Source organism: Haliotis asinina, chromosome 3 (assembly GCF_037392515.1).
Source record: "Haliotis asinina isolate JCU_RB_2024 chromosome 3, JCU_Hal_asi_v2, whole genome shotgun sequence".
Taxonomy (NCBI): domain Eukaryota; kingdom Metazoa; phylum Mollusca; class Gastropoda; order Lepetellida; family Haliotidae; genus Haliotis; species Haliotis asinina.
Genome location: NC_090282.1, coordinates 20,979,013 through 21,001,724, shown reverse-complemented (window position 1 = coordinate 21,001,724; position 22,712 = coordinate 20,979,013). Strand labels below are relative to the sequence as shown.

At 41.4% G+C, this 22,712-nt stretch overlaps 1 protein-coding gene across 2 annotated transcripts; it reads right to left on the bottom strand.

Annotated features, from left to right (window-relative positions):
* Nucleotides 1–372: 372 nt before the first annotated feature.
* LOC137277648 (solute carrier organic anion transporter family member 2A1-like) lies at nucleotides 373–19,738 on the bottom strand. Of its 2 annotated transcripts, none has more exons than XM_067809485.1 (10): nucleotides 19,334–19,738; nucleotides 11,161–11,882; nucleotides 9,630–9,716; nucleotides 8,843–9,040; nucleotides 5,508–5,672; nucleotides 4,917–5,094; nucleotides 3,781–3,907; nucleotides 2,792–2,946; nucleotides 2,395–2,459; nucleotides 373–988 (listed from the first exon to the last, which is right to left on the bottom strand). In XM_067809485.1, the coding sequence occupies exons 2-10, from the start codon at nucleotides 11,879–11,881 to the stop codon at nucleotides 735–737; spliced, it is 1,950 nt and encodes a 649-aa protein (XP_067665586.1). In that variant the 5' UTR covers nucleotide 11,882; nucleotides 19,334–19,738; the 3' UTR covers nucleotides 373–734. The 2 variants fall into 2 exon arrangements, with proteins under 2 accessions (XP_067665586.1, XP_067665587.1); XM_067809486.1 differs by lacking the exon at nucleotides 19,334–19,738 and adding an exon at nucleotides 12,298–12,540.
* Nucleotides 19,739–22,712: the final 2,974 nt, after the last annotated feature.

The window sequence follows — 22,712 nt, the reverse complement described above, 5'->3', positions numbered from 1 at the left end:
CAAGGTTCACTTGGGTCCAGATTAGGCAGTCTTTTTTATTATACATCGGCGTTGGATTTTAACTACAGTTGGCTCAAGAGCGAACCGATGAATTGCATTTTAACTCGAAAACTAATAAACATAAAATACCAAATGAAACGCTGGCTGTCACTTTCTCTCCACTCCTCCCTCGTAACAAATTGTGAACTTCGTCAGTAGGTTTATAATAATTGGTTAAACACCTTTCCATTTTTAGGACATGAATTCCCTAAGAAACCACACAGAGTTGGTGTGATGTTTTAATTACTACCATTGTTTCATTGATTGAATTTCATCGACTCACTTTTGAGCCAAACAGACTGTAGAGTGGTTCTTAAGACAAACGATGTGAAACAGTGCTCATGTATTTTATTTAGCAAAATAGCAAAGTTGAATACATGCTTTATTACAGAATGTTTTTGGCATATCTCTGCTGATCTCCCAAGGACGCAAATATGAAAATGAGTTGTTTAAAAGGGGCCAATGCACACGTAAATCACCAAATGGACATGGAGATCTAGGCTACAATATACAATATGTATTCACTCACTTATTGACTTAAATACGTTGCACTTATTTCAATCAATGTTAGTGAAGCGCTGTCTATACTTGCGTGGAACCTTGCAAAATATGTAAATATTTCATTCAAAAAGTAACAAAAACTCTGGAACTTTGGAACGTACCAAAGTAAAATCAGTCAAAGAGGGACGTCTATCTCACAGTCGTGTATCGGATGTTTCACTGCTAGAAGAAAATTCCTTTTCCTTTAATACAAACCGGGCAATCAAAAACGCAATTATGAAAACAAAGTCCGAGGTAGCGCGCAGCCCAACGTTCATGCCAATGATCTTCATTCGTAGATCTACAATGTCGTACAAGGCGCATGAGCCCCGTGTGCCGCACGTGAAGTTCCACAGCGTGCAGGTGGTGTCGATCACTTTTCCATAAACTATTGGCGCCGGAAGGAAACCTAAAATAAGAGAGAGTTGATATTCAGGTCTAGCCTTTATATTTCACAATCATTTAAGAAATCAGTTACAATTCTCATTCTCTTTGTTGCACAACAGCAGAAACGTTTAAGAAAGGTTTCACTGGTACTTTATTCAGTTCCTACGATCAAAGGGCGTGGCAGAGATCGTGAGAGTATCGACGGGGTGTTTCAGGTGTTGAGCAGGTATGACCGGAGCCCGTCGAAGAATATTGCCCTTTCGTAGTGTTAACCCCATTGTGAGGTTGTCGTTGTCCAGTGCCACACAAGCTGTGCCTCTCTGCTGTTTCCCGAAATCACCTTACCATTTGTCAAAAGGTTAAACCCCATAGATACTATTTCCCTTCCGAATTGCGATGTTCAAGGTTTTAGGCCACATAAAAATATTCTTGTTCGTCTTCACTTTTGAAAATAAAATATGGGTCGGCCGGGTGAGTTTGACTTTTACATTTTATTGAATTATGTCTCAAATGCCTTGATTTTCTGTGGAAATTTACACCTTCTCTCTGATAGAAAATCCAGACTTAGAAGTGTGAAAAATTCATGCACATTTTGAGTGTCAGAGTTGCTTTTTCCCTAGTATAAAAAATAGAAACAAATCTTTGGGTCAGGACGATTTTTTGGATCGGGTGAAAAATACATGAAAATGAGATGAGAAATACATAACAATCTTTCCATACATGGCCTTACTGATCTGACAGGCCATCTGCTCCATAAGTACATGACCAGTTTCTACAGAGAGGCGACCACAGAGATAAAATCACAGATAAGGATATTTCAGTCTGTTGTGTTAACTTATTGACCCTTGTTGATATCCATAGCGTTTGGCATTGCTGATACCATGCGGGCTGTCAACAAGTTCTAGTGATCAGTTCGTTTCAGGGTAGATTTGATTTCTGGTATCGTGTGAAAATCATGCCCGTCTTCACAGACTCTGACCACCCAATGGTATTACATGCATGGTTCATCCAAATAGTCATGCTGATAAGATCGACTCCTGCTTTATGGGTTCAATAATCTCGGTGTATATATTTCCAGGTTATATAATGCCATAGTGCCCTAGCGACCGCCAGGCAGTTGACATGGTAAAGGCGAAAATCTTTCTGTACATAACGTTTTTAATATAACAAACAAGTAGCTTAAAGTCATTCAGTTAAGACAACAGATGCCGAGTGACAATTATGTGAAAAGTATTCCCCTTTAGCTGTTCATCTAACATAACTTTCAAAAATGAATTTAAAAAAAATCCAACCCACTCCACACTCGTTCTCTCCGTGGTGGAAAGTCTATCTACTGGTGCTCCCTGCCGTGAGATTGCACAAATACTAAATAATTATGGCGTCTTTATAACATAATCAAAAGCAGATGAACATTCTCTCCCTACTTACCCAGCAAGGAAATGGAAAAACTCAGAATCCCAATGGCCATAGCTTTATCATTGTCTCCAACACTCCTGTAAATAATGGCCACGAGAACCATAATTGTATTGTAGAATATGTCAACCTCAAACAATTATCAGTTATGATGATCCATCAAAACAGATTAGGAATGTAAATATTATTTTCATAGGAGATGAAGCGCGAAATCATTATAATTATAAAATAGTTAAAACTGTATGAAAAAGGTCATATTTAGCTGGTTTACAGTAACAAGGATATTGCAGGAAATACTGGTGAAGGTTTGGGGCAGCATTTTGTCTCGTCTAAAACAAGAAGAAGGGTATTTGTATATCAACCCCTGTATATCAACCCCTGTATATCAACCCCTGTATATCAACCCCTGTACCTGAGCATGATGATGTAGGCCGGAATGATGGACAGAGTCCCCACCAAGCCGTAGAATACCGTCGTGATGACGTAGGGGTAGAGGAAGGGGCACCCGGAGTCACACTGGCCTGGCGTCACCCTTCCTCCCATCTCCATCGAACAGTCTACGTAAGTCTGTAGAAATAACAGCATGGTAAGGCGATGTAGCTGAGGCAAAATAATAAGTATTCATATGGTTGATCAAGAATGCACAGAGCAAAACTATTCGACGTTTAGAAAGCTTGGTACATTGTATACTGCCCTTGAATTTCGTGTAAGCTTATAAGTTTGATAGCTTTACATTTTGATAGCATAGAAGGCTTGCCCAACCTTTTCAGCAACAGTTATATGTAAGTCCGGGCCTTTCTGACATAATTGTAGCTACGTCGCTGTATTAGATGCTGGGTCAGGTTTGCAAATGACTACCACCATCAGCAGCCAATGTGACATTATTCAGCTTCATCAACTGTCAGGATGTCACCCAATACTCATTTACAGAGAACCACCGGATCTATTTCAACTTTGATATATAGCCAGTGTTACAATGTGTAGGTCTGGCTATTGATCGCAGACATCAATAAGTTAACCAAATATCGACCGATTATCGGCGCATATCGGAGATGTAACTTTCAGCAAAATGTTTAAAAGAAATGAACATATTTTGCATCACTAGTGAGTGGGGAACATGTTATTCTATAGTTTATTAACAAAACAGAGGCTAGAACATAATTTAGAAGTATGAATAAAGCCCTAAATTTTTAAATTGTATGAGAACAGGTTAATGGTAACTTTCGATATAATCGACAAATCAATGTTCATATCGATAATCATTTAATTTAGTAATCGTTTCTGTTGGCGATATTTCCGATTGTCGAAAATTTCAGACAGCCCTATAACTATGAACTATTAAGAATTGGGTCTGGGTGATGGAGGCAGAGAAACTGATGACAGTCAAAATGAGAAACCCACTGTCTCGTTTTGGACGCGACATCCTGCGTGACACGGCGAGAAATACGTTTCTCGTGAGACATCACCACACACAGGCAGAAACTTGACCCCTTCACAGTCACAATCAGCCGTTGTGTTGTCCGGCAACCTTAAATATAAAACATCCATGCACCGAAGCATATAAAACCTACATTAAACAGAAGACAATATGTGCTTGCCTAAATGCTAGAAATGCGATACAATAACCTTTTGAGAAAAAGCAACAATACAAAACAAAACACACACAAAGACTTACAAACATACAAAACAAAACTATTAATGTCACTCAAGTAAAGGCTCTCATATACTGGCTCCATTCATAGTTACGGTTCTATTGACAGATACGTATATGTTCTCAAAATGCTGCATCATGATATGTGTGACAACAAAGAAAAGATTAGAGTTTTAATGATTTCATGAAATGAGGCGCAACGTGTTTATACCTCATTAAAGACTATCACACTTACAGCAAAGTGCATATACATATTTGAGTGGTTACGTGTTACAACCCGGGCTATTATCGCTTATGTAGTGTTAGTCTACTTCAGTTAAACTACGTTCGAGCCGAACCAGTCCCTTTCTAATACACTAGTTAGAACTAGTCCCTTTCTAATACACTAATACACTACAATGCCGCGAACCAGCCAGGATAACAACAGGCAGCATTTCCGAAGTCATCTATCAGTATTAACTATGTACCATGTTTTTCAGGGTGCAAACGGTTTAGAATATTGACTGTAACAGAGTGATGAGAGTTATGTGGCAGTACTGTTAATATACTATAGCAGGTTGTGGCAGCAGTGTTAACACGTTCATTTTGTGGAAACAGTGTTATCGGTATATTTACCATGTGGAAGCAGTTAATACGTTCTCTGTGGAAGCAGTGTTAACACGTTCACTTTATGGGTAGTGTTACTATGTTATGAACATTGTGGAAACAGTGTTAACACGCTCTTTGTGAAAACAGTATTATTAATTTGTTTATTTTGTGGAAGCAGCATTAACACTTTCACTTTGTGGAAATAGTATTACTACATATTCCCATTGTGGAAGCAGTATTATGGATAGTATTCAAATAAAGTTGTTAGAGTATAAAATAGTAGTCTAGTTGAACTAACAGTCCTCTGATTTGCTGGTTGTCACAGCCGAAGATGAAGTTCAAACTTTCCAGAGCAACAGCCACTGTGCACACCCCGACGACAAACCTCAAGCACCCCAGGGGATTCAAGCGGAACTTAGACGTGAGGAATCCCCCGATGAATGTTCCCAGACCCAGCGAGACAGCGGCCTGTATGCCTGTGAAAGTAAGATATTATTAGAATAAATAATGTAAAAACAAAGAATTTTTTTCCAACAGAACATTTTTGAAGACACGAGCACATTGCGGTACGTCTATTTACCTCGCCACTGTTTATAAACTGAAACCGTAAAAACTTATGTCACAGACAGTAACTTCATCATGTGACTCTATCTACTATAGAACAGGATTAGGCTACAAAAGGGTTTCTTTATGAGACTGTAAAGTATACTGAATAGCAAAAGAAACGCATGCTACTTTTTGTCAAGATCTTAGAAGACATAAACATGCATGTTTGCTTTTATGAGATTTCATTTTCTCGAAACCTGGGTTTCTTTTGCTGTTCAGTATATACCAGACTGTAAAATATACAGCAGGACAGAGTCACGTGATTGTCAGCAGCATATCCTACCTAGTATAATGTTAGCTTGCCATGATGGAATCCCGAACTCCGTCTCCATGTACTTCGGGCCGAACGCGACATATCCGCCCACCGTGAAGTTGATGAAAATGATGCCGCACAGGGAACAGGTGTACATTGGGTTCCGTAGTACCCGCAGCACTGACACCGGCAGGTCTGTAAAACAAGTGATCATGGGATTGTCTGGTCCAGACCCGACTATTTACAGAACGCCCTCATATACACTGCCTAGAACACCGGCCTATGGGATGAACTCGATCGACGTCGACGTCGACGTCAACGTCATCGTCAAACAACGCCATAAACACTTCCACAACTGGTCATAAAACCATGTTATTACTATTAATACAACCATGTTATTGGCTTCCAATGGTGGCCAAACAGAGTAATCGCTTTGACGCCATCTTGTGGACTCAAGTAAACAGGAGCACAGTTATCAAGGCTGCCATTGTCGAACTCTTTGTTTATAGACGTGTGAATGTTCACTTTTCTGCTATTGAAATTACATGAAACAATTGCTCTTGAACTAATGTCATAAATTCCTCTAAAAATAGTATATGCGTTTCTGTTTTCGAAGAGTGAAGGTGGACTATTGTTGAGTGTGGCATTACACAACAGACATACAAACAAGCACACTATTACAAGGGCAATATTCAAGACGTTAGATTTACGCCAATGTATACTAGTATTTAAACTTTCACAGTGGCCAGATCATCTATTGTAAAGACCGTTATCCATTATGATATTGTCGGTCAGGACACACATGGCAACTAGGGAGTACTACTCGTAGCAACAGTGTGCAACTTATCTCAGTGTGTTGCTGTCACTCGTGTAACAAAATAACTTCAGTAGTATTACTTACTGTAATTCTGTAAGTGATGTAGAATATAACACGGCTAGTAACCTCATAACTGTAACAGTATTGTCGTATGTTCACATACTGTAACATGGTGAAGTCGCCTAATGTAACACAATGAAGTCTCACATTGTAACACTGTGATGTTCCACATTGTATCAAAGTGAAGTCACACACTGTAGAAAGCTTAAACATTTTATCAATGGGTAACATTACATAATGCAATAATTTTAGGCATGTGACACATTGTAACGCCATAGCGGCACAAGTTGTAACACCCACAGTAACGTTACACATTGTAACAATTGTAACATTACAATTTGCGATACTGTTTGTCATGTGTCACGTAACACAATCACATTTCACATTGTAACAGTAACATCACACATTGTACTACTGTCAGTTACTTCACACATTGTAACGGTCTGTTACATCACACATTGTACTACTGTCAGTTACATCACACATTGTAACAGTCCGTTACATCACACATTGTACTACTGTCAGTTACTTCACACATTGTAACAGTCCGTTACATCACACATTGTACTACTGTCAGTTACTTCACACATTGTAACAGTCCGTTACATCACACATTGTACTACTGTCAGTTACTTCACGCATTGTAACAGTCCGTTACATCACACATTGTACTACTGTCAGTTACATCACGCATTGTAACAGTCCGTTACATCACACATTGTACTACTGTCAGTTACTTCACGCATTGTAACAGTCCGTTACATCACACATTGTACTACTGTCAGTTACATCACGCATTGTAACAGTCCGTTACATCACACACTGTACTACTGTCAGTTACATCACGCATTGTAACAGTCCGTTACATCACACACTGTACTACTGACAGTTACTTCACACATTGTAACAGTCTGTTACATCACACATTGTACTACTGTCAGTTACTTCACACATTGTAACAGTCCGTTACATCACACACTGTACTACTGTCAGTTACATCACGCATTGTAACAGTCCGTTACATCACACACTGTACTACTGACAGTTACTTCACACATTGTAACAGTCCGTTACATCACACATTGTACTACTGTCAGTTACATCACACATTGTCACAGTCAGCTACCTCACACACTGAAACACATAACGTCCATCATTCTACCATAAAAAAACGTATGTATCATTGTCCTAACATTATACATTTTAACAGTCAGTAACACCACACGTTATTAATGTTATCTTCAAGATAAAGTTTTTGAACGATATCTTCAAGAGAAAGTGAAAAAGTCACTAAGTCACTTGACCTTGACTTTTGGCATAAATGAATGACACCTGATTTGATAGGATTTGACAAGGAACATGTAAATATGTAATTTTTAGTTCCAAATCTGTAGAGGTAAGCTTGTGTCGGAACTAACAATAATATCACCATGATAAATAAAACCCTGAACGTTGATCGAATTTTGACTGATGTTAACCACAGGTGCAGCTCTACGAAACGAAGGTATTTTACTTTACTGGGACACCAGAAATGGGCTTCAGACATTGAACCCACGTAGGGAATCGAACCCAGGCGTGACACACAGGAGAGCGCGTTAGGAATGTGTTCAATGCCGCTCTTAGCAATATTGAGGCGAACATTAGATGAGGTCTGATCACACTGTAAAAGTAGATCCATGGAGGATTCAAACAACGGTCTTCGGTGTGACGACCGCCCCGACCAAACCAAGAGGTACAAGCATGTATTGTCACCGTCTGAAATTTATGCATTGTTGTCACGATCTGTACGCTCATGCCGTATCTAGGTAAGTCCTGACCTACTTTAAACATACCTGACTTGGGCTAGACTGAAATGTACAGTGACTATCTTGCGACACCGTTCGTTCTGAGAAATCTGCTCACCTTGATTGTATTACCTTACCAGTTGCCATCAACTTGCTGAAAACTGTATTTTCAAACGTCAGATTTCGTGATAATGTGAACAGATATCTTTTTAAACTATTAAGTATTAAATGTATGAGAATACAGAAAGGACGATGTAGAACATGACCTTTCCTGGTCCACTGGAAAAGTGAACTTTTATAGGTCACATGGCTGACATTTACTCTATTGTATTTCTGAAACCTACACCATTTGGTGGCAAGATTAAATACATAAATATAGCTTTTATGATTATTTTTTCCCTGCAAAAGTCTGAGCAGGATAAAGTAAAGGGTGTTTGTTTCAATGTCCAATGAAAATCAGTTTCTATGCCAAAACGTAATAACAGAGTTAAAACTAGTAGCAAGGGCGTCATGTTTTTCCTTCTTGACGTAAAGACCAATTCTGTCCCTTATTTTCACGGGTTTTTTATTTCCTGTAGCTATATTTTCTGTAACACAAAGATTCTGTACACAAACACCTATAAGCGAGGCGCCATGCACCCACGCTCAACACCTCAAATCAGACCCCAAATCGCATGTACTACTTCCGCCGGAACCATACGTACCTTTAATCTTTTCACAGAAACTCTCTTCTTTGCTTTCTTGAGCAGCCGCCTCAGCTTGTTTCTCTTTCCAAGACGTCTTCAGTCTCCGGGGGAAGCAGAATAAGGGAAGCGCCAGTACCACGGCAAGGCTGCCAAACACCAAGAACCCCATCCACCACGCCCCTATCCATCGAGGGTCAGATGGCGTTAGCGACGTGTCTGGTGATGAGATTAATCTAACGTCACCGTCTTTCATCAACGTCACAACTTTTTCAGCACTCAGAAATTCAATGTTGGAAGTTCTTAGAGACGTCAGTGTAGAAAAGAGAGCAAACCGTGGGTACATTGACGGTCCCAGCAAGTTTGAATCAAAATCATCTCGTCTCCGGCTATCTCATGTTTATTGAAATATATTGAAATTTCGTTATCTAGTAGATAAAGATATATGAAAATATTTCCGTTTCGAAATGGACATATATATTACACGTAGTCTTTGACCGGCACTAAGCGTTGGAAGATACTCTGTCTATACACTCACTTGTTTGTAATCATATGCGAAAATATTAATCGTGTTGTGAAAAGCACCCCGTGTTTGTCAAGGATGACAAAAGAGGACCTTCTGCATAGGGTAACAGAACTCATCTGCACATTAGTTTGAATATTATTGACGGGGGCGTTATTATTTACTCTCTCACTCCACCATACACTCACTCACTCATACAGACACACATGCACTCACTAACACAGGCATACATACACTCACTCACACGATCATTCAATCCGTGGAGACAATAATGGGCGACTGTACCCTTCAAGTCCACTGGTACCCTGCTGAATACGCCTCCAATTGCAAAGGACAAGGCAGGGCCGAACAGAGTCAGTGTCGTTATCACACCTGTGAACACATGATAAATACTACATCCATTAGAGAAACATTCTTGGTGGCCTAAACGTGACGAAAGGAGAACGTTATAAGGTTAAACGTTCATTTGCGTGAATGTAAGCATCATGTTCAGCTTAGATGAAAATATCTTTTCACGGTAGCAGATTAGTGCTTTGTTTTGACGACGCTCACACCTTCGTAACAACGTCACCAATTCACAGTAGCAGAAAAAACTCCTACTTTCACAACTAATAAGCTGCTCCATACTGGCCCCAACGTTCACAGCTTCTTAAAGAGTTGTCCAGGAGTGGACCCGTAATTTGGTTATTATGTTATACACGAGGGGCGGGGGCACTCTGGGAATACACCGACATTATTTTCTACAACGATAAAGTGTCAACCTTCTCGTAAGAAGAAGCAGTAGCAACGGTTCTTGCACACCATATATACAAAATATACTTATTGTGGAATTATGTGATGTTATAAAGTACTGTTTTGATCTTCAGGTATTTAAAATAAAAAAGATAGCGTTAACATCATGACAAATGTATCTGATAACACGTATTGCTTAAACATGAATGTTTCGTCGCCTCTCTAAAGGGGTATATTATATAACCGGATGTAATCCGCACGGTGAAATTTATCAAATCTCCAGCTGCATCCCTCCATTTGCTGGTAAACGTCAAGAAACATTTTTACAAAAGCATTGTAGGTATACAGCCAGACCAAGATTATTCAACTAAATGGGATAATGTTCGTAAATCGAGGTCAGTATCAGTTTTTCGATTTTCGGGTACAGCCAGCGTATTTGAGTTGGTGGATCCCAGGAAAGGGCTGGTCTGTACTCATATCGAGAACTGAACACAGAAACAAGTCTGCCGTATATGGCCTTCAGTCTCCTTGGTCATAGATCAGAGTCCTATCTGTGTAAACGTTTGTTTGTTTAGAGCTACGTCCAGCAATATTCTAGGTATACGACGGCGGCCTGCAGGCTATCGAGTCTTGAACAGGTGCTTCTTCAGTATACGGTATGGACAACGATTCACGCCTTCTGGCACGAAGACAAACAACCACCAAGTCTGATTCATCAGTTTGGTCTTATGGTCGGCACTGGACCTTTTCTAACCCAGGGTTGAGGGAAGGTGGTATCAGGTAGGATGTAGGATGATGACACAGGATGATGCCCCAGAGCAATTACAGTCGGGTTAAAACTACTCTCACCTATTCTTCAGCCACCCATGCCTGTCGTAAGAGGCGACTAACGGGATTGTATGTCCAGGCTCGCTGGCTTGGTTGACACATATTGCGTTCCGATTGCATAGATCGATGCTTGTGATGTTGATCACTGGATCGCCTGGTCACATAGCTGTGATACTGCTGAATGTGGCGTTTAACAACAAAATGACACATTCAGTTTTATAATATTATATTAAAATATAAACATATCGTTGCTCACCTAAAAACAGGCCTGTTTTCTTCTTGTCGCTAACGTTGTTATCGATGTATAACGTCGACAGCGGCGTCCGGGGCGCCTTGCACAGCCCTTGAACTATGAGACACGTTGCGATGAGATATGTTACCCAATGACCGGTACCGGAAGCACGTGACTCGTCGACGGAGCATGTCTCGTTCTGTCTGGTTTTACTTCCGTCTGGTGTGCACAGGTACTCATCGCCGTTTTCTGAGGAAGAATTACCACCGCTGGTGCCAGCTGGTAGAGACATTGGTTGAATGAATTGTGAAAGACTGCAAGCAATGCCTGACAGTCCATAGATGATTGCAGATACTGCCAAGATTCGCGGTACGTGTCCTTTTCTTCCGAAATGACTGAAAAATAGCACTGTCGAGAGAAAGCCGATGTCATTGCAACTTACGAGGAATCCACTGTCTGTGCTGCTTAAACCGAACTGTTTTTCAAGGGATGTGAGTTGAGTGGCGATGTATGTGGACAAAGTCTGAAGGAAGAGTGAGACAGCACCCGCCGATGCAGTGAACGCTGCAATGTTCGCACAGCGCTGGAGGCTGTGAGGAGTACACACCAATAGCCCACACTCTGTGTCTACATCATTTGACTTCGGATGTTTCTCTGATAGGCCAGTTTTGTCCGGTTTTGTTTCCAGTTTGTATTCCACCTTCGGAACAGGGAGTCCATTTTGGCCTTTCTTTTCTGTCGTCATTCTGAAATGACAATACATGTTTATGGACACTGTAGTTTTTCATGATTCTATCAATTATGAAGGGAAACCAAGTTCAAAGGGTAGTCAACTTCTTTATTGCCATGAGTGCGACGTTTCGGCTCAGGTACTAACACTGTTATCAAGCAGAAGATCCAACAAATTGGAAAAAATGCCTCTCGAAGAACTTTTATCAATTGCATTCCTAGGAAACTGAATTAAACACCGCCCAATTCACAGATCTATAATTAAGAAACAGCAATTTTCTGAATGATATCTTAACAATTTTGGAGGTATTCAATGAACGTGCAACGGCGCGCAGTGCTCGTAAACTGACATGCTCAAACGGCGTTGAAATCACGTTTTTGCTGATAAGATGTCACACTCTATCGTTTCAGTTTGAATTAAATATTCTGTACCAAGGTATGCGAAATGCGGGAATGTCCCTAAGACAAATCGGATATTGAGTCGGGCGCGACCCTTCCATCATATCAAGGCAATGTTAGGCGCTGTTCACTGGACTCAAGCACACCGTAAAGGCAACAGTTGCTGCCAAGGTGAGCTATTTCCTGAAGGACCGTCAGGAATCCGCTGAAAGAAGCAACATACGGGGCCAGAGGACCCACCATGCGTATCCAACTCAACTTGTTCGCTGTACCTTTAAATACTTCATCATGGCGGAGGGTTTAATGTTTCGATGAGAGTCGTTTCCTATTGGATGGTCGGTGGTACACGTGACTTGGGACAAAGGAACACTGTTGTGGTTCTCCCGTAATTCCTTATAGGGAGGATCAGTCATGGTATGGGGATGCATTGCCTTGGGTTGCAATTAACATGAACCTTCTTGGAAACCTTAATGGGTCTCAGTACCACAAGGAGGTTCTAGGGGGGATTGTTGTCCCACATTTTGATAACCATCCTGTAGCCACAAGACCCATCCCTATGAATGACAATGCCGCTGTCCCGTTTTATGAGATCTCGTAACTTTTCCAAGCTATCTATTCTCGAAACGTTCGTAGCCCTAAGAACTTCTTAAGCCCATTCGTAACACATTGGCTACGATCAAAGTTAACAATGCTTAGGGCTACGAACGTTTCAAGAATAAGGGCCCTGATCCCAATCCCACTGTGCATCTGTGGGGCATTTTCGGCCATCGTGATTCGACGGAGAGACCCATCTGTCCTTACTCTCAATTAATCGACGGCTCCTTTCCATGAGGAATGGAACAAGAATCCTCGGAATCAAATCCGGAGATTTATCCGAGGAATGAGGAGGCGCAATGAGTCAAGTGTTCGTGTGTAGGGAGGTTTCGTGGAAACAGATAGAAAAAAAAATCAGTATTAGGACTTACAAGACGATTTTCTTCAGTTCCGTGAACAAGATATGTACAGGGTTCTGAAACTTACGTCCGTGCAAGAAAAGTTCTTTTCCAAATCTGCACCATGTTCAAATAAACAAGATTATATAATCCTGGCTATGCTTCGCCTCAACTGTGTTTTTTTACAACAAAATTCACATATTACGGAAATTTTGTTCAAAGTTTATGCACAATACATTAACGTCGCTCAGTGTGAGAAAATACGTGCGTTTCATAATCAATTTTTATATGTATACATTACATAGACGGCAGCTTCACTTACACAAAAAAAGATGTGAGCAATATTAAAAGTTATCACATCGTGTCGAGGGAAACACGGGGTTTTATCAGTCCCGAGTAAGGTTGTATTTCCCGAGACACGATGTCATAACGCATTTATCTAGCTGAATGTTTTCACTAAATCAAAACAAAACATGCATCGAATCGACTTGCTCTCATGTTGACACCAGCTGATCGTTTGACCACAACGCACCGCACGTTACTAAAGGCTTGTCGATGCACGCTTTTCTCACTTCGCGTCGTCACCGAGGCGTAGCAGAGTGATATGACTTTCGCAGCGGGAGTATACGACTTTTATATTCCCTCTGGCGGATCGTGATGGATGTACATGGTATTTTATCAGTCACGTGGACCACTCAAAACTCGACATTCTTACATGAGGCTAGATAATTGATCTTGTGCTTCACAAGGAGGAAGATCATCATTGTATATTGTTGTACAAAATGAAGACGAGAGCGTAACTGTATTGATATTGTTGTGTTACATAACATGTAATATATACCATGTTTTCCCCTGCGTATTTGTATTTGCACGTACATCATTCAGTTTACCCTCCATGTAGACCCGCGTTATTGTATGGCGCAAAATGAAGACACAAACGTCTTCACATGCTGTGTTCCTCCGAGAGTGAGTGAGTTTAGGTTTACGCCACACTCGGCAATATTCTTTCTGTATTATCGAGACTGAACCAGACAATCCAGTGATCAACAGCATGAGCATCGATCTGAGCTATTGAGAACCGATGACTTGTGTCAGCAAGTCAGCGAGCCTCACCGCCCGACCCAGTTAGACGATCCTTACGACAAACATAGACGCCTTTTCTGACAAGCATGGGTTGCTGAGGGCTATTCTACCCCAGAACTTCACGGGTCGTTCCTCAAAGAAGAAAAGAGCGTCATGGCATGGCACTCAGCTTTTCCTCACTGACACGCGGCGACATGAGACTACTGGCACAAACAGGCGTTCGACCAATTCATTCACTGGCAGCGTTTTGACCCAATATCTATTTTAGTTATATACATGTCAGTGGGATTTCACAACAGCTGAGTCGGGGCTGTGTTTGCTTGTAGCTGAATCCTCCGGACCTACACGGTCCTATCGACCACAGCACGAATCAAAGCGTCAACATGTCTACTGTCGTTGTTAGGAAACACGTACTCCAAATCACGTGTACCAAGTCTACAAAGGGTTATATATCTAGGCGAATATTGTTGAGGTGAAATTTTAGACAGTGGCTATATACAGCCTCATGGAGAGCCTGTTGTTGTCAAAGTATCCTTGTGGTAAAAATGACAACGCACAAAATATCTATAAGTATGATAACAAGAATTATTATAACAGAATTGAAGGTACTTTTGATAACGTTTATTACAGGAGTGGTGTGTGTGGTAGGGGTGGGGTGGGGTGTGTTGTGTTGTTGTTGTTTCGCCTAGTTTAAAGCGTTTGCTCGTCGCGTCGACGACTCTGACTCGATTCACAACGGGGCATAGGCACAGATATTTGGAGAGTACTCTCACAAGATAGATATTCTTTGTTTCCTTTTATTGCATTACATGAAGATTAAATTCCAATGATGAACAACAGTACGTAAGAGGGTTTATTTGTAATCATGTAAAAAAGTAGCATTCAATTGTGAAAGAAAAGTAGTTATTTATGAACCTTCCCGGAGTATGCGTTTTCACCTTTCTTGTCCACCTCGCCCGTGTTACCTTTCCTGTCCACCTCGCCCGTGTTACCTTTCCTGTCCACCTCGCCCGTGTTACCTTTCCTGTCCACCTCGTCCGTGTTACCTTTCTAGTTCACATCGCCCAGTTTACCTTTCAAGTTCACCTATTTTACACACACCAAGTTCACCTTTCCAGTTCACCATGTCCATTTTACTTCACCCATATCCTCTCACATTTGTGGTGATTGGGGTAGCATAGTGATTAACGCATCCACTCACAACGCCTAAGACACTGATTGTATTCATTCTATTAAAATTGTGACACATTGTGTGAATTCCATCCCAGGTGTCAAAACCCGTATTCACTCACTCCTCATCCGTTGCACCTTCATCACTTCACCACATGCAATCTCTCCACCCCCCCACACCCCCCACCACCACCGACGATTCACCACACACTTTATCTATTCTACAATACCCCTCATATATTTCACCTTACTCATTTCACCACATCCAACCTGCCCCCGCCTGTTCACCACACTCTTTATCGATCCTACATCACTCCTCATCCATTTCACCTTAATCATTTGACCACATCCAATCTCTCTCCGTCGGTTCACCACATTCTTTATCTATTCTACGTTACCCCTAATCCATTTCACCTTAACCGTTTCACCACATCCAATCTCTCACCGTCGGTTCACCACACTCTTTTTCCCTTCTACATTACCCCTTATACAGTTGGTTTTACCCAGCGCCGCGATATACCTGGAATATTGGTGAGTGCGGCGTAGAACTAAACTCACTCACTCGTTTTACGCACCTCACCTAGATCACGCCTTTCACCTTACGAACTTGGGCGTTCAGCCAATTCCTTCACTCACAGCGTTTTGACCCGACGTCTACCCCGGTTATATAAGTGTCACTCAGATTTCACAATAGCCGAGTCGGGGCCGTGGTTGCGGCAAGTTGAATCCTTTGGACCTATCGACCCGCTTTCAATACATCACGTGTCAAAGTCTCAACACATCTACTACCGTTATTACTGAACACGTACACCAAGTCACGTGTACCAAACCAACACGAGGTTACACAAGTAGGCGAATATTGTTAAAGGGTTTCATCGTGACAGGTGTAAAATAACGTGACATAAAGAAAATAACGCAAACACTATGTATGTATGACAGTTACTATAATTGATTAGAACGTACTGATTGGGGTGGCGGCTGTGGCGGAGTGAGCCTAGTGGCGCAGTAGAGTAAAAGCATTCGCTCGTCACGCCAAAGAAACGGGTTCGATTCCTGTAATGGGTACAGCGTGTGAATCCCATTTCCGGTGTACCCCGTTGTGATATTGCTGGAATATCCGTTCATAAGTTGGGTCCGTTCATAATTTGGGGCTAGGTGGGACGTTGATGATTTGTATGGAGAAACGTGTACAATGTGAATGATTCACCCTAAAATTTGTCATATACAAAATCAGTGTCCCCCTTCCCATATTATGTGCATGATTTTAAAATTACATTTTATTTACAAAACTGATGAACCTCATTCCTAGTACTTATGTACAAAACTGATGCCCCACCCTATAGCCCCAGAGCAAAATGCCCACCCGGTAGAGTAACATGCCCGTTACATTAAGGCCCAGAAATTTGGAAACTTTTCTTGCAATGAATGTGCCAGGTATTAACATCTCCCCCCCCCCCCCCCCCCCCCAACTTATCCACTCACTCTTCATTTATTTTACTTCCCATTTTGTCATCTCTACTATTCACCCCAAACAGTTCGCCACAACCAGGTCACCTTGACTTCAGTTTCACAACAGCATGTCGCCTCGCCTGGCTCAACTCACCAACTTGTGACGATGCAGTTCATTTAATAAATTTCACATTTATGCAGTTCGTTTTACCTCCCCCATGCCCAGATCACCTCATCCATTTCACCTTAGCCAGATCACCACACTTATTGCACGTCACTGTACTGCTGACATTGTCTAAGATGAATGTATGTTACCCGAGAATTAGAAAGAGTTTCACTCTTTAACGTTTGCAAGCTAGAGTTTTAAGAGTAGGTATGTGAAATATATCAAACACTAATCCATGTGCCTCTGGAGTATCTTAGTTAGAATTGTCAAAAGTGATTGCGCGACTGCGCGTGACAGAGATATGGATGTGAATCCGTGACTCCGGTTGTGACGCTGCATCACCATGCGTTCCTTACATTCCAGCAGAAACCGCGGAGCCTTACAGCAGGTGGCCACTGATTTCAAAACCCGCTGTTTTGACATTTCAGTTGATGTTTAACAGATGATAAAACGCTACATTGGCAATGTGAAACAAACATGACGCTCTCTCAAAGAGTCCTCATTTTATAAAATCATGGCTATGTGTTTTGACATTTGTGTTGGGTTTTCTTTAGTAATAGCCGATTCCAAGTGAACTAGGTACTCAAACAACTGGATTTTCGGGTAAGTTAAACAGTAGTAACACACCTTGTAGTCTTAGGATAGTAATACAGGGATGGAATACGGATGGCGTCATATTGCGTAGTGCATTCCAGATTCCGTACTGAGCCCCTGCCGGTTCATCTATCGCTACGTTATCACATCAGTAACAGATTCATGCACGATAAGAGGGTATATAACAAATATAGAACGTCATACCAGTGCATTTCAATGTGTTGTATTGAATGTCATGGGAGCACAGAAAGAATTAGTTTTTCGAGCTCGGTGTTTCCCTGCTTCCATGACGTTATGACGTTTTACGTATATCATTGGTTAATTCTTTTGAAGTTAGTCAAGTGTTTCCCAAGGCTTCAAGATTAGAATACAATCACAGGTAAATGTTTTCTTCGCATGTATTTAAGAGACGGTGGGATAGCCTAGTGGTTGAAGTGTTCGCTCATCTCACCGAAGACCCAGGTTCGATTTCCCGCATGGTCACGATGTGTGATTTGTGTTGGAATATTGCTGAAAAGCGGCGTAAAACTAAATTTTCTTTAAGGGGATCGGATGGCCTGACTCGGTGACATAGCGTGTCAATGTTCACGGATCGTTGCACGTGATTTTGATAAAGGGTTTGTCTGGTCCAGATTTGATTATGTCCATGCCGCCCTCCCATGCATGGTGAGTCAGCATTATTCCAAATTGCAACAGTGCTCGTTACATGAATGTCGTGAGATAATTTATGGGAGGAACTTCACTACAGGGGGTAATACATCAATGTCAGATTGTTTTGTGTGTTGTCCAACGACCAGCTGAGGTTCTCGATATATGCCCATATATGTGTCAAAGTGAAATGCAAAAGATTATAACGCGAATTGATTGATGACTGTCCGATGCTGTGAGTGTTGTCCGACGAACTACAAAGGTGCTCGAATTACCCAATTGTGGCAAGGTGCGATGCAACTGATTGAGTAATTGATGATTATCAGAATTTAGCATGTCTTGAACGAAAAAAAATAAAGCGGAGATAAATACTTGTTTGTTTGTGTCAAGTTCTATTAAAATCAACAAACAAATTTTCACAGTGCAGAGAGAATACGGATAAACAATGTCAATTAGATGGTGGTCACATATAACCTTGTGTATACTGGATTACACTTTCTTAGTAAACTACATTTTCTTGTAATTTGTCCCATCTGGGATTCGAACCCACACTCTCAGAGTCACCTAACCACCCGCACACAAAGTCAACGATCTAACCCGCTCAGGCCCTGATTTCTCGAATCAAACTGAAGTTTTTACTCAAATTTCAAACTGAGTTTGACAACTTGAAACTGCTTTATTTTAAACACAAATGCATGTTTTATAAAATGGAAAATGTCCAAACACCTTAAGCAATATATTCACAACACTCAAACTGTCATATCAATTTCATTACATTCTGGGATATGTATTTTCTCAAATTTGAGTAAAAACTCTAACTTAAGTAAATAAATCAGACTTGGGGCCAGTCGCTCCCTGCCACTACTATCGGACACCAGGTGTCTCAGATCACGTACTATATATACTACTGTAATGGGATGCTATAATTATACTGAGAAGGTGTAATCCCAAATACAACATACAGTTGATGGCCTGATAAGGTGCATCTCAAAACAACATAAAACGTCAGCTAAAAAAATGCCCTCACCTTAAGCTAGAAGCACAGGTAGATTCATCGGTCTGGTTTCACACCCCGCGGAGTATCTTCAGATGCTTGTGTTGACTGGATATATACTCACGTAAGTATATCAAGTTAAAACTCAATGTAGGGCATTCCTTGTCCACGTCAAGCCCCAAACCTGGATCATAAATACAACTGCCTGTGGCAAATGTCTACCAGTACACTCCCATACAATATCCATGTTTCATTCTGCGACAATGTAATGCAGCCCTAACTGTGCATATGTATTATGTTGGCGGCAAGTATCCCATGTGTGCATAACACACGTCCAGTCAAACACGTTGTATGTACCCGTGTTGTGGTGGTTGACTAATATTTATAACTCAAGGGGGTCTCGCTAGTCCCTCAGCAGCCTGACAACTTTACTGCGCACACAGCTCCAAGCTAATACTGGCGTGTAATATCTCTCATCACGTTTCACTGTGACTGTCAACTCCATGAATGACGGTAGACTAATCTATCCATCTAAAAACTAAGTTACTGCATATTTGACGTGACCCAGCTGTGATCGCACGTGGGGCAGACAATCTACTGACTGATACTACGAGTAAATATAAGACAGTTTCCATTATCAGGAGAAGAAAGGGCGCGCTTTTCGTTATTCAGGTACCCTCTACTTTAAGGACAACGGCATGCAACGGTTTTATTTGACGTGACCCAGCTGTGATCACCTATGGGGCAGACAATCCACTGACCGATATTACAAGTAAAATACGACAGTTTCCATTATCAGGAGAATTGTCGACTACGAACAGGGCGCGTGTTTGTTTTTCAAGTACCCTATTTTCAGGACAGGTATGCAATGGTTATATTTCATTAAAATGATACGGATAGGGATGAGCTGTTATGGACTGAACCATAAAAAAAACTAAACTCACTCACTCGCTCGATCATACCTACCTGTTGTTTACGCGATTCTGACTTCAGGTAGTTTTCCAATATGCAAACATGAATAGTAAACAACAAGCATCAATGGCTTTTCCTACTTCATTTTAATGTTTGCTACTTAAGATCCTTGTCATGAATTCATAAAGGCATGCACAATCAGGGATATCGGTATAAAAAATTATTTCCTTTGGACATTCAGAGTGCACATCTGGTACTTTTACTACAGAGACACGCAAACTTCCACGAATCATTTTGAATAAAAACCTTACAGGTTAAAATCATTGCCTAGCCATTGTGAGATTGGTTTGCCAAGTAGTTTGGTGGATAAACTGACGAAGCTACATGACCTTATGCACTCATTATCATGATGATTCTTCAGATACAGATCCATATAGGCCCATCTTCAGTCCCTGAACTGCTATGTGATCAAATTCGCTCATGACACTCAGAACCAATATAAACTGCGTGAAAACCGTATATGAAACGGTTGCAGGTTTCCTGAGCGCCAAATTAATGTCGATACACGAGCCTTCGGATTACTCCCGTCATCTACGGGCACGGTACACAATTAACTGGTTAAACTATTTCCTCGATGGATAATATGTATCCATTCATGCCTTCGTTACATGCATGTGTACATAGCTGCAACACCATTTCCTCCTTAGTTCTGAAACAACTGGTTGTAAGGTAAATGGTATCTGACAGACTCACACGTCAGACTGGACACGAGCACTGTAACAGGCTACAGATGGATGCATCCATCAAATCAATTGCACTCCGCGAATTCTGTTCAGCTTTATTCACGTGACAGTACACCATCGTTGTACAGCTGACAAAGCAGTCTCTGAGGTCAAAACAGCGTTAGAAGTGTACGGACCCAACCCTATTACCATTTAAAAGGATATAGTAATAGGGTTGGTTCTATACTCCTGCATGTCTTTCTAATGTTGTTTCTAAGCGGAACACGCCCAATGTGTCAAAACACAGGAGGACGATTACTACAAGTCAAGCATCTTTGTGTTTCCTTCAGTATGAACAAGCGTGAGGTCTGCATTCAGGAAATCAAATTGGGAATGATCTCTAGCTACTTGACGTTGAATAAGGAGAAGAAGTACCTACTCATTGGCTCTAAACACCTGCTTATAAAGTTAAAGACTACTCCATCACTTCACTTCGTACTGGCAACACAGAGGAGAGGAGCGTGTCGTGGTCCACTGTGTAAAATGCTGCTGACAAGTCAAGTTGAACCAACATCACCCCTTCCTGCTTGTCAATGCTGCGAAGTCGTTCTGCACCCGCACAACGCAGTCTCAGTGTTGTGCATTGCCTTGCATGCAGGCTGGGACACTGCAGATTGCTTTATAGCTTCATAGTTCCTGAATAAGGATGTTTTAAATTTGCACGAATGCGTCTAGCTTCAAAGCAGTTCACGCGGAATTTGGTTGGCAAGGATATTTATTTTAGTTGTAAGTGCTGGCCACTGAATATTCACAGCTGGAAAGATATAAGCATGTACGTAAATATCATATGCCATAGTTAACAAAGTGGCGTCCAAGTTGGGTGGACATTTGGGTAGTCATACACAGTTCAAGCCGCCTGAGGACTTGTTGTGGTGTGTAAATATGGATGACCATTATTCGAACATAGTCAGTTTCCCAAGCACTCTTTCTGTTATCACAGTCACGACCAGTAGGCATTCCCCGAGACCAACGATGCTTAATTTCACCAGATTTGAAGGAAAGCACGTGCCGGTCGATATCTTAGGCATTTACAAGCTACATTAACGTTCTAACATACCTAAGCATATATATCCCTGTTTGTATGCTTGTAACCCCGCATGTATTCACATAGCCCTACACACACGTACACAGTGCACATACACGCACATAACCCCGCATACACGCACATAGTGCACATACACGCACATAACCCCGCATACACCCACATAACCCCGCATACACGCACATAGTGCACATACACGCACATAACCCCGCATACACCCACATAACCCCGCATACACGCACATAGTGCACATACACGCACATAACCCCGCATACACGCACATAACCCCGCATACACCCACATAACCCCGCATACACGCACATAGTGCACATACACGCGCATAACCTCGCATACACGCACATAACCCGCATACACAAAGCGTTGGATCATATATAATCTCAGTATGTGAATCTTCTCCTTTTGCCTATTCAGCAGCATATTTTGTTGTGCAAGATTTTAAATGTTTTGACGTCCCGATTGTTATGTACTAGATATGTAATCCTTGGATGACAGAGGGTGATTGATTGTGGTTACCTTGTATACTCGTCAAACTTATCAAACAGCAATTGATAGATCATTTGCACCGTGTGTATACGGCAACAGCTATCAGTCATGGATAACGCCTGAATTCGATGTTAAGTTGTGCCTAGTGGATAAACGGTTCATCTATCTGTTC

What these genes read in the sequence shown, in the direction of transcription:
- LOC137277648 (XM_067809485.1), bottom strand. Translation starts at nt 11,881, where the DNA reads ATGACGACAGAAAAGAAAGGCCAAAATGGACTCCCTGTTCCGAAGGTG. An exon ending in GCAAGCTAACATTATACTAG is followed by an intron (nt 5,095 to 5,507) that starts GTAGGATATGCT and finishes TTACTTTCACAG; the next exon opens with GCATACAGGCCGCTGTCTCG. An exon ending in TTTTTCCATTTCCTTGCTGG is followed by an intron (nt 989 to 2,394) that starts GTAAGTAGGGAG and finishes CTCTTATTTTAG; the next exon opens with GTTTCCTTCCGGCGCCAATA.